General features: G+C 35.5%; 1 protein-coding gene across 1 annotated transcript in view; it reads left to right on the plus strand.

The window, feature by feature from the left end:
• The window catches only part of deptor (DEP domain containing MTOR-interacting protein), a 57,139-nt gene that overhangs the window by 27,278 nt on the left and 16,351 nt on the right, over positions 1 to 13,510 (plus strand). The window contains 2 exon segments of the mRNA XM_073847491.1: positions 2,959 to 3,141; positions 6,202 to 6,339. Coding sequence (XP_073703592.1) covers positions 2,959 to 3,141; positions 6,202 to 6,339 — 321 coding nt within the window.

Consider the following 13,510-nt stretch of genomic DNA (forward strand, 5'->3'; position numbering starts at 1 on the left):
CGTCCTGACTTGAATTTAGCTGACACATTTGGATACATTCAGCAAAGCAACACATAAACAAATCATAACAGGGCATCCTGGAAAATCTGTTGTTTTTGAACCAACAAATCAGTGAAAAACCTGGAGATGAATTCTTTTTTTTTTTTTTTTTTTGCCCATGGCAGTAGGGCAATGATACAGTAGAGATGAAAGGAAGAAAGGAAAGCCTTTCTAGCTATTTTGCCACTTTTGGCCCCTCTCTGCCTTTAGCTGTCAGCGAAGAGGCCCCCTGACATTAAGTTGCGCAATGGCCTGAATGTGTTGAGCTTGTCTGTGAATTGCACTGCACTGTGTGGAGAAGCATGAGTAAATCTGTTGTCAGTGTTTCACAGCCATTGAAAGTTGCACTGCACAGTTGTAAGATGAATAAGCATGAAACTCATTCCCTCTCAGTTAGGGCGGAGACCGCAGCGACGTCCACAATCAGAAAACAAGTTCTGTGCTTTTCCTGCTTTTGCTTGTGGGTTGAATGTGGATGTATGTGCTCAGCTGTATGTGTGGGAGTTTTGTTCAGGAGGACACTGTGAGCAGAGAGTTTATTTGTAGATATACAGTTGAGGTCAAAAGTTTACATACACCTTGAAGAATCTTTATCTTTTATTTAGTACCGATCTGAATCAGATTTTTACATATAGTCCACAAGAAAAAAATAATAGTTGAATTTATAAAAATGACCCTGTTCAAACGTTTACATACACTTCATTGCTGATACTGTGTTGTTACCTGAATGATCCACAGCTGTTTTTCTATTTTTTGTTTAGTGATAGTTGTTCATGAGCCCCTTGTTTGTCCTGAACAGTTAAACTGCCCGCTGTTCTTCAGAAAAATCCTTCAGGTCCCACAATTTTTTTTAGTTTTTCAGCATTTTTGCATATTTGAACCCTTTCCAACAATGACTATTGCAGAAGGTTTAAATGCTCACTGATACTCCAGAAGGAAAAATAATGTATTGAGATGCATTAAGAGGGTGTACACTTTTGAATGGAATGAAGATATGATATTTAGGCAAAATTAAAAAAAAGAAACAATTTTTTTTTTCATTTAGTACTTGCCTTCAGAAGTTACAGAAGATACTTATATGTTTCCCAGAACACAAAATAAGTTACATTTACCCCGATCTTTAAATTCAAAAAGTTTTCACCCCCACCTTCTGTAATAGTTGCATATAAGTCCCTCAGTTGTCCTCAGTGTGAAAAGATGGATCTGAAAATCATACAGACATTGTTGGAAAGGGTTTTGAAAATAATTTGTGGGACCTGAAGGATTTTTCTGAAAAACAGCTAGAAACTTAACTGTTCAGGACAAACAAAGGACTCATGAACAACTATCACTAAACAACAACAACAAAAACACAGCTGGGGATCAGGTAACAACACAATATTAAGAATCAAGTGTATTAAACTATTGAACGGGGCAAATTTTCAAAAATTCAACTATTATTTTCTCTTGTGGACTATATGTAAAAGTCTTTTATGTGAAATATCTTATTCAGGTCAGAACTAAATAAAAAAATATCATGCATTTTGTATGATCCCTCCTATTTTGGTAAAATAATTAACATATTGCAGATGCTGCCATTTATATTTTTTTTTTACATTTTTGACCTCAACTATATATGTAATGTAACTTTTAAAGGGAAAGTTCACCCAAAAATGAAAATTCTGTTATTAATGACTCGCCCTCATGCTGCTCCAAACCTGCCAGATTCATCTTATCTTTCAGCAAAGTTCATCTTTTGAACACAAATTAAGATATTTTAGATAAAATCCGAAAGCTTTCTGCCCCGGAAGAGAAGTTGTTGTTGAATAAAGTCATTCTTTTTGTTTTCTTTGCGCACAAAAAGTATTCTTGTAGCTGCGTAACATTCCAGTTGAACCAGTGATGTCACATGAACTATTTTATCGATTGTCCTTACTACCTTTCTGGGCCTTAAACATGTTATTTGCATTGCTGTCTATGCAGGGTCAAAAAGCTTGTGGATTTCTGACTCAATAATATGGTGCTATAAAATAGCAAACTGTGGCCACTTCATATGAGTACGCAGGAAAATTTACCACACTTTTTGGATAAATGCAAAACACTTGTTCTGCAAGACTAGCCATATAGTGACAGCCAGACAATGAGTTAGTGTTTAGCTCATTTAGCTCAGCTCTCTCCCACACACATTTATCTGCATTCCTCTGCACCACAAATCATATGCACCCACTGCTTCACTGACCGTAACATCCATTTGATTTAGCTTGTTTAAAATTTTCCCCCAGTTTTATTTTATTTTTATTTTTTTAGAAATCTCAGTATGTTATATATAGATAGTATTGTTACTTAGTATTTTATATTAGTGAAAGGTGCAATGTCATATTGAATTTTTACAGCTGTATGTCTTTGAAATTTTGACATGACACAATAATAACACAGAAAGAGTGTTAAACGGTAATAAAAATGGAAAGTTAAAGCTGTCATGTAGAAGTAAACACTGTGTCTGAAACATGATGACTCATGGGATATTACGCAAGAAGGGAGTGTAGGATTGCTCTATTACAGCTGCATAGGATTATGGGATGGGAATGTGCACCTCTTACACAAACACACTCAGTCACACATACTTAGACTTGGTTAAAGTGGTTTTCCTGCTCAAAAAGTTGAGAAGCAACAGCCTTTTCTGCTATTTTGGTACATCTGCACAAGAAATAAATAATAATGAAATGAATGATAAATAAATGTTTTACTTCAACAAAAATTTAAATGAAAAAATAAGCCCTGAAGGTACAATCCAAAATATTAACATTTTGTTGAGTTTTGTATTTTGTCTTTCACTTCTAGATTTTAGACCACTGTGGTTTGACAGGTCACGTCTTTATTCTCAGTAAACTGATATAAGATCTCTTTTTTTCTTTATGTGTTTCTCATTTTCCCCCCTAGTTTCTAATAAGCACCATTTTGTGGATGGCAGACTGCTTTACCAATTCAGGATGAATTTCCGCCGGCGGCGGAGATTGCTGGAGCTCTTGAACGAGCGTTGTCGCAGCATACCGGAGAACCACGACAGCCCTTTCTGTTTGCGCAAACAGGGCTCTGAAGGGGGAAACACCAGCTTCCTTTCAGGTTAGTCCACAATCATAAAGGATATCTGCAGAATGCATGCACAACTGTGTTCATTACACCTAGCAGTGATATTGATTTTTAGATTTAGCGGACAAAGCTGTGGTCATTTACAGTGGCAGGTAGACAATGAACTTCTGGATGTTGTCTCATGCATTTTTATTAGCTGTTGATGATGCACATGTAGATAATGAAGCTAGGACAACCAAAATCAATTTGAACATAGTAAGGAAGTTACAAACCGGGAGCACACATGTTGTGAAAGGGTGCATAATCTGATTGCTTTCAGTTTGAAGTGTCATATTTATGTGCAAATATCTAACAACTAAAAGCTATGGAAGCCCATTTCCGCTAATTAGGAAAAAAATGAATGCCTTAAAAAGACAAAGTTATGATCATGTTAAGTCATAATTAAGACTTTAAAAGTTGCAATTCCGAGATAAAATGTCAAAATTATGATTTACTAAATTGAAATTATGACTTTAAAGCACATAATTACGAGATAACAAGTCTAAAGTCTAAGTCAAGATTATGAGATAAAATGTCTAAATTAGTAAGTCATAATTACGAGATGAGTCAAAATTATGACTTGCTGTTTTGAAATTATGACTTTAAAACTCGTGATTATGAGATAAAAAAAATCTAAATTATGTCTTCAAAACTCATAATTACAAGAAAATAATGTAGAAATTCTGATGTAGAAAGTTGATTATGAGATAAAGTCGAAATTATCACATACTTAAATCATAATTATGAGATAAAAACATTTAAATTATGAATTTAATTCGTAATTACAAGATAAAATGTTAAAATTATGACTTACTAAACTGAAATTATGACATAATAAGTCAAAATTATGACATGCAAAAGTCATAATTATGACATAAAAAGTTAAACTTAAGACTTTAAAAGTCGTAATTACAAGATAAAAAGTCGAAATTGAATAAGTTGAAATTATAAGATAAAAATCAAAATGATCACATACTTAAGTCATAATTATGTGATAAAAAAATTTAAATTATGACTTTAATTCATAATTACAAGATAACGTTAAAATGATGACTTACTAAACTGAAATGATATAAAAAGTCAAAATTATTGCATACTTAAGTCATAATTACGAGATAAAAGGTTAAAATTATGACTTGCTAAATTGAAATTATGACTTTGAAACTCGTAATTGTGAGATAAAAAGTTGAAATTATGACATACTTAAATCATAATTACGATAGATGAAATCATGACTTTAAAACTCATAATTATATGAGATAAAAAGACAAAATCATGACTTACTAAATTGAAATTATGACTTTTACAATGTGTAATTAAGAGATAAAAAGTCAAAATTATGACATACATAAGTCATAATTATGAGATAAAATTTTGAACTTATGACTGTAAAAGATAACATAAGATAAAATGTTACAATTATGACTTACTAAACTGAAATTATGTTATAAAAAGTCTAAATTATTGCATACTTATGTCATAAGTATGAAATAAAAAGTCAGAATTATGACTTACTAAATGGAAATTATGACTTTAAAACTTGTAATTATGAGATAAAAAGTCTAAATTATGACTTGCTGAATTGAAATTATGACTATAAAACTCATAATTATGATAAAAAGTTTAAATTATTACATACTTAAGTCATAATAACAAGATAAAAATGCAAAATTTACATACCTAAGTCATAATTATGAGATAAATTGAAATTATGTCTTTAAAAGTCATAATTATGAGATAAAAAGTAAGTTTTTTTTTTCTTACGTGTTGTAAATGTCCAAATAAGTGTTATGCAAACATATAAGCAAAAAAACCTGTGATTTGCACACATTAACATTTTATGACAAAAAAGCCTATAAATGAAGATTATTCAAAGACATTACATTGTTGTGACAGGCAAGTCCTGCACTGAATATCAATTTATAATTTTATTTGAAAAAATAATATTTAATAAAATATCTAAATTCAAAAATCCCTAAATTACGATATTCAAAGACATTATAACAGACAAGTACAGCATTAAATGGACAGTACATAAAGCTTTTACTAATCTTCAGTCCACCGTTTTGACAATTTGATGTTTACATGTTCTCACATACTGTGTATGTGTGCTTATGTGTGCTTACTAGAGCTTTCAGGTGAGAGTTCACAGAGTTTGTGTACTGAAAGTATTTAATATGTTCAAATAGGGAAGGTTGTAGTTTATGATCTCCACAGATTTTTCCACATCTTGTTAGGAAAGTTTGTGCGGTGGATCTGTTTTTTTTTGTGATAAGCCTGTGAAAGGTGAACATATGAAGACAAGCAAGCGGAACATGTCCCTTTTGCAGTTTTCCTCTGTTTGGTCCAGTTAGATTCCATTTGAGTTATTTTGTCGGTATATTAGTCAGTATTAGTCAGTATTATATAACTTCATTTTTTCAAACTGCTTCTGTTCTCTTAACTTTTGTTTAGATTTACAAAATTGGGATTCGTGCTAGTGTTTTGACATAGAGGGTTATATTAGACCAAGCTAGAAAACCAAAATCATGTTGATCAATGAATTACAGTATATCTAAACTCAGATTCAGTTTCAGATCAAGCGTTTGTTTTTTACAGCGTTGGCCTGTAGATCAGTATCATGCCATCATGAGTCAGTAGAGGAAGTTAGCTCAGTGTGTCTTGGGACTGGGCCTTTCTGGTTCCTCTTCTCAGAGCTAAATAAAATATGAACTGTAATTTTTCATGCGCCTGTGGTATGTGTACTGTGTGTTTTTGTTTAAATATAGATCTGTGTGTTCTTTACATGATGTTGTTTGCCATACAGTACATCTTTGTTAAAAGTACAAAACCAACAGATGTTAGGCCTCCATTTGAATTGTTATTTCAGTTAGTATGCACACAAAATGGACGTTTACATACCATAACAATGTCTCCACAAGCACAATTGGAATGATATATTGGAATTCATATAGTGTTGCATGTGTATTGTAACTGATCTCTATTCTCTCTCTCGCTTCCTCTCCAGACTCTATCTAACCTTGTTTCGGTCTTTCTCAATCTCCTTCCCCTCAGTAAGCCCCACTAAGGAGATAAAGGTGGTGTCGGCGGTACGTAGGAGCAGTATGAGCAGTAGTTGTGGCAGCAGCGGTTATTATAGCAGCAGCCCCACACTCAGCAGCAGCCCCCCTGTGCTCTGCAACCCCAAGTCTGGTAAGAAAACCCCCCTCTGTGCTCAAACATCCCTCATACATCAACTAATTGGGTATTTTAACATAAAAAATGACACACGTCATCTTTAAGTAAGCAAATATTATTGTCTTTACACTTCTTAAAGAGATAGTTCATCCAAAAATTAAAATTACACCATGATTTGTTCACCCTCAAGCCATCCTAGGTGTATATGAGTTTTTTTCTTTCAAACAAATACAATCTGAGTTATATAAAAAATGTCCTGGCTCTTCCAAGCTTTATAATGGCAGTGAATGGCTGTTGAAATGTTGAAGACCAATAAAGTGCATCCATCCATCATAAAAAGTACTCCACATGGCTCCAGGAGGTTAATAAAGGACTTCAGAAGTTAATCGATGTGTTTGTGTAAGGAAAATATCCATATTTAAAACTTTATAAACCGTAATCTTTAGATTCCATTAACTGTCATAAACGCGTTGACAATATACAGGTGCTGGTCATATAATATCTTCAAAAAGTTGATTTATTTCACTTATTCCATTCAAGAAGTGAAACTTGTAAAATGTATACATTCATTCCACACAGACTGATGTATTTCAAGTGTTTATTTCTGATGATTATAACTGACAACTAATGAAAACCCCAATTCAGTATCTCAGAAAATTAGAATATTGTGAAAAGATTCAGTATTGAAGACACCTGGTGCCACACTCTAATCAGCTTATTAACTCAAAACACCTGCAAAGGCCTTTAAATGGTCTCTCAGTCTAGTTCTGTAGGCTACACAATTATGGGGAAGACTGCTGATTTGACAGTTGTCCAAAAGACGACTATTGACACCTTGCACAAGGAGGGCAAGACACAAAAGGTCATTGCAAAAGAGGCTGGCTGTTCATAGAGCTCTGTGTCCAAGCACATTAATAGAGAGGCAAAGGGAAGGAAAAGATGTGGTAGAAAAAAGTGTACAAGCAATAGGGATTTTCAGTTGACCAAGATTTCCAAAAATCAATTCTTTGTATTGGTCTTAAGTAATATTCTAATTTTCTGAGATACTGAATTTGGGGTTTTCATTAATTGTCAGTTATAATCATCAAAATTAAAAGAAATAAACACTTGAAATATATCAGTCTGTGTGGAATGAATGTATACATTATACAGGTTTCACTTCTTGAATGGAATAAGTGAAATAAATAAACTTTTTGAAGATATTTTAATCATATGACCAGCACCTGTAATAGTTTTTAAAATGTATGCTGAAAGGAAACTAAAATAGTGGTCTACTATTTTAAAAAGGGGACTGAACCATACTTTGTGAAAGAATAAATGTATTAATATTAATTATATATTGAGCAATAAAGTTCGTTCTTAGTTCATTAATGTTAGCTAAAGCAATTTAAACATTTTAAAAACAAGAAACAATACTTCTGTTTGACAGCTTTTATCAGTCTTATTTAATGCTACAAATGGACTTTTATTGTGAAGTGTTACCATTTTAAATCAACAGTCAAGCTAAAGATGGCTATCTTTATACATCTACACAACGGCCATACTATTGAAATTACATCATATGGATATTGTATGTATACAGTCACATTTTAGCTGCTTCTATTCTAGAACATTTGATGAATATCTAATCAAAATAACAAACTATTTTAGTCACACACCGGGCAAAAGCCGGGTCCAGGAGAACTCGTAAAGGTATCACAAATACACACCGGACACGTCGAACTGTTTATTTAATCACCGAACGGATATAAGTTTACTTCAAGAATGATCAAAAAGCAGGATAGATTAGTTTGAAATTTGTGTTTAAAACAACAGAGCAAACAGAAAGAGAAAGGACAATCTATATTATAGCTCTCTATGTGAAACATGCAGGCTTTATTAGAGCCACAGAAAGAAAAACGTTTTGTTCAAAAAATCTTCCAACCCAGGGTGAAGTCTTTATGTACATTTACATCAATTTGGGATGGATATGATGTATTTAATATAAAACTTTGTGAATGGCCATCTGTGATGCTGCATGGTTTCTGTCAGCTGAATGAACACAGTTTTCTTTCTCACGTCAATAGCTTTAAGTATGCAACTTGCTGGCTAACAAATACATTAATGTGCTCATCTGGATATAAACAAATGCAAACAGCTGGTAAGAATCGTAAAATTAAAAACTTGGGTTGGACTTAGGTGTTTTGGTCACATTGTTTGAATCTCTTGATGTGCGGCTAATGTTTGCGTCCTCTCAGCCTTGATAGCAAACATGTGCTGTCTTTTCTCTACTAATGCAGCATCTAGTCAACAAAGAAATTTTTGACATATTTTTTTAATTTGACCATTTATGTACGCATCTTAAGCTAAATGTTCACTTTACTTGTCCGTGTTCTGTTTAGTCTCTGAACACATACAAAAAACAGGGCAAATTATATTTTGTGCTTTTTAAACACAACATCAAATAAACATTAAAAAAATCAATAAATTAATAAAAGTCACGTTACATGATTTTACTGATTTGCATTCGAAATTGGGCTTTTATAGAGGAGCCAAAGTGCACAAAGGGGGCGGAATCGGGAGCAATAATTGTATATAATTGTATTTTCATTTTTGTTTGAAGTTGAAATCAAAACGGCATTGATTTTTGCAATAGTTCTGCCAATAAACTACCGGTGCCGATTAATCTGCAAAACTGATACATTGGTCGACCTAGCTGCTTTTTATGATGGATGGATGCAGTTTTTTGTGCTTCAAAATCTTAACAGCCACTTCACTTCCATTATAAAGCTTGGCAGAGCCAGGACATTTTTAATATACCTTTGATTCTATTCATCTGAAAGTTACATCTAGGATGACTTGACGTTGAGTAAATCATGAGGTAATTTTCATTTTTGGGTAAACTATTCCTTTAACCCTAACTTTTACATTAGCATCCCAGCTTGCGTTCACTGTCTGCTCTCTTTTTATGGTTAAATAAAATGGCCCGACTTTTTACAGCACCAAAACACTGCATTTCTCAAGCCGCAGACAACTTTCTGAGTTTCCGTAAACCATATGCTGCTCTTTGTGGGCTCTTAGGTTTTCGAAAAGATGAATTGCTAAGGACGAATTGCTATAGCTTTCTCAGTGTTTTGTTTGTGGTGTGTTACTGTTCATTTAACATAACATGCTGTGTAGAGCGTGTCATATAGATCTGCAGCAGATACGGTGGACGTCTGCTATGTTTCTAAAGAGCTCTGTGGGTGGGTCAGAAGGTTGTGTGTTTGTGTGCTTTCAGGCCATAAAGCCTCTTCAGCTAGTTCTCCCTCTGTTCCGTTGGGCCTTCCTCCGCTGTAATTGTGCTTGTTGACAGTAATTCCGAGAGGCGTCGACCATGTAGTTCCCATGAACTTTTTCACCCCTCTGACAGAGATTCTGCTTGTTAGCTTGTACCAGCAGAATGAGTTAACAAGATTATATTTAAAGGAATAGTTGACGTGGTAGATCAGTAGTTGAGATTTTCCTTGGTATTATACAGTAATAGTGTGGTCACATTTGCCATTGCTCTGCAAAATTTCATGTGACGTCCAGTCATTTCAATAGAAATCTGCAGGAGTTTCATGTGAGGGTGAAAAAGTTTGCTTATGTTTATTTTGGTCATTTAAAATTTTCACTTTGACCAAAAGAAAAATGCTTGGTTAAAAAAAGTGACTGCATTGAGTGATTTTTACATTGTGGCGAACTTTACTTAATTGAATATTTTTCCTGCAAATTATGACTGAAATTTCACTAATATGTCCACACCTTAATAGTTGAGAGCCTTGTTCTACATTTACACATTAAATCCCAAAGTATACAGTTGAAGTCTAAAGTTTACATACACCTTGCAAAAGCGTTAATTATTTTACCAAAATAAGAGGGATCATACAAAAATGAATGTTATTTTTTATTTAGTACTGACTTGAAAATAAGAATAAAAAATAATAGTTTAATTTATAAAACTGACCCAGTACAAAATTTTACATACACTTGATTCTTAATACTGTGTTGTTACTTGAATGATCCACAGTGTTTTTTTTTTTTTTAGTAATAGTTATTCATGAGTCCCTTGTTTGTTCTGAACAGTTAAACTGGCTGCTGTTCTTCAGAAAAATCCTTCAGGTCCCACAAATTCTTTGGTTTTTCAGCATTTTTGTGTATTTGAACCCATTCCATCAATGACTGAATGATTTTGAAATCCATCTTTTCACAATGAGGACAACTGAGGGACTCATATGCAACAATTAAAGGGTCCAAAATGCTCACTGATGCTTCAGAAGGAAACACAATGAATTAAGAGACAGGGGTGTAAACTTTTGAACAGAATGAAGATGTGTAATTTTTTTCTTACTGTGCTTAAATGGGGCAGCCGTGGCCTAATGGTTAGAGAGTCGGACTTGTTGCGGGTTCGAGTCTCAGGTCTGGCAGGGATTGTAGGTGGGGGAGTGAATGTACAGCACTCTCTCCACCCTCAATACCACGACTGAGGTGAGTCCCTTGAGCAAGGCACCGATCCCCCAACTGCTCCCCGGGCGCCGCAGCAATGGCTGCCCACTGCTCCGGGTGTGTGTTCACGGTGTGTGTGTGTGTGTGTGTGTTCACTACTGTGTGTGTGCACTTGGATGGGTTAAATGCAGAGCACAAATTCCTAGTATGGGTCACCATACTTGGCCTCACGTCACCTCCTTCCTTCCTAAATATCGTTTTTTTTTTTTCATTTAGTACTGCCCTTAAGAAGCTACAGAAGACCAAATAAGTTACATTTACCCTGATCTTCAGATTTAAAAAGTTCATACCCCTGACTCTTAATGTATTGCGTTTCCTTCCAAAGCATGTGTTTGAAACTTCTGTTATCTCAAAATCACAGTCATTGTTAATGTGCGCAGTCATTGTACAGAATTTGTGGGACCTGAAGGATTTTTCTAAAGAACAGTGGGCAGTTTAACTTTTCAGGACAAACAAGGGACTCATGAACAAGTATCACTAAACAAAAAAAAACACACAGCTGTGGATCATTCAGGTAACAACTCAGTATTAAGATTCAAGTGTATGTAAACTTTTGAACAGGGCCATTTTTATAAATTCAACATATTTTCTCTTGTGGACTATATGTAAATGTCTTTTATCTGAAATATCTTACTCAGGTCAGTACTAAATAAGAAATAACATGCATTTTGTATGATCCCTCTTATTTTGTTTAAATAAATACAATTTTTCAGATTCTGCACGGTGTATGTAAACGTTTGACTTCAACTGTGCCTCAATTTTGACTTGATGTATAACTACAGTCAAGCGCATAGCCTTTCAAAATGTACTCCATCTTGCATGAACAGAAGAGTTTGAACAACCTAAAATCTAAATCATAAAGTAGTTCCTAAAGTAGTTCTAGGCAGGTCTTGACCATGTTACACACCCATACCACTTCACCAAATGATTTCAATTATTTCAAAGGCCCTTACAGCCTGCAACAGCAAAAATACCAAAACCCACAGAGACACTGACCAAGCAAATAAATATAATAAACAATAGGATAAAAACAACAAATTATTCCCATTTTTTGCAACAAATTGCATTTTATTATTAATGGAAAGCACATACTCTCTTTCTCCCACTATCTCTCCCATACAAACGCACACACATTGTTTCTCACACAGAAATGTGTTGGTAGCACTGCTCTGATTATTTTATTGGTAAAATAGCTATTAACTTAAAAGCTACAGAACAGTTCTCACTAGCAAGGTAATAACAGCACTGTTCCTGAAACATTTAAATTTACAGTTTCGCTATTATGAGAGACATTGTTGCCGAACACTGATGAGAGATGCACAGACTCACAGAAGTAATTCACACATGCTTAATCTCTCTGTGTGTGTGTCTCTCTCTCTCTTAAAACTTCATTATTAACTGCATTAGTCTGCTATCAATGACTCAAGCCTCTGTTACTAGGTCTAAAACGTTTTGGAATTAGCAACAGAGGCGTGGGATGAGATGCGTAAGAAATTAATCCTACACGTGAGAAGGACAAAACCCTGATGAAAGTCTTTAAATACAACATCTGAACAATTTTTGAGGTGTGTTAACCTTAGTATAAGTAGAATAATTGGCTCATGACTGCATTACCACCTCAAGTGTGCATTATTTTCTTAATAATTCAATAGCCTGTCGTTAATTATTCCTTACATAATGTTTCCCTGCACCAAAGCTCCAGGGTTTAATTATGGTACGCCAATGCCATTTGACACTAAACATAAGTGTGCTGATTTTATGGCTACAGTAGACTTCTATATATACTTCCAGTCAAAAGTTTTTGAACAGTAAGTTCCCTTCCAGGAACGACGTGCTGCGTCGAGACGCTTTGGGAACCACGCTCTGAATCATGTGTATAATCCGTCCAATGGAATCGCGTGACGTCACCGGCGTGATGATGTCACCGACCAGGAAGCTTAAAAGCACGTTCGGTGAGAACAGCGCTAGCTTTCTGCCATTCAGCAAGCGCTCTGTGTCCTGTTACTCTCCGTTTTGTATGCACAATTGCATGCCCTTTTATTTAGAGAGTAACAGTTTGTCTTGTGTACAATGTCTGTCTCTAAGGGTGAAAGTTATAAACAGCAACATCAAAGGCCGTGTGTTCCTCCTTGCCCTCGTTTTATTAAGGGTGAGGATACACATGGCTTGTGTGTTGTCTGTATGGGAGTGGAGCATGCAGCATCAGCCCTCGAGGGGGCTGGTTGCTTGCATTGTGAGCGCATGCCTTTGCGTGTGCTCCGCTCCCAGAAGGCTCTCTTTGAGAGGGGAGCCTTCACTAGCGTTCCTCGCGGGTCTGGTCCCACTTCCGCCGAGGCGGAGCGGCGATTGCACTTGTGGGGATTGCAATTGGATCTGGTAGCGGGTTTGGAGACGGGCGAGTCCCTATCTTCTGCCTCACCTACCAGATCCATCGCCCGCTCGCTGGGGTCGCAAGCCCGCTCTGCGGTTTCTTCCCCCCGGGGAGAGGGCGCGGCACTCCTCTTATTTTCCTCCGAGGAGGTGGATGTAGAGGGCGCCGATGAGGATTCACCCCCTCAATCTCCCCAGTATGAGGAGCTTTTAGAGGTGGTCACTCGCGCTGTTGCCACATTAAATCTTGAGTGGCCAGCCGAGAGACAAGCCAAACCGCAGAAAAGCAAGTTGGATGAGCGCTTTCTGC

The sequence above is a fragment of the Garra rufa genome, chromosome 9, assembly GCF_049309525.1.
Source record: "Garra rufa chromosome 9, GarRuf1.0, whole genome shotgun sequence".
Taxonomy (NCBI): Eukaryota; Metazoa; Chordata; class Actinopteri; order Cypriniformes; family Cyprinidae; genus Garra; species Garra rufa.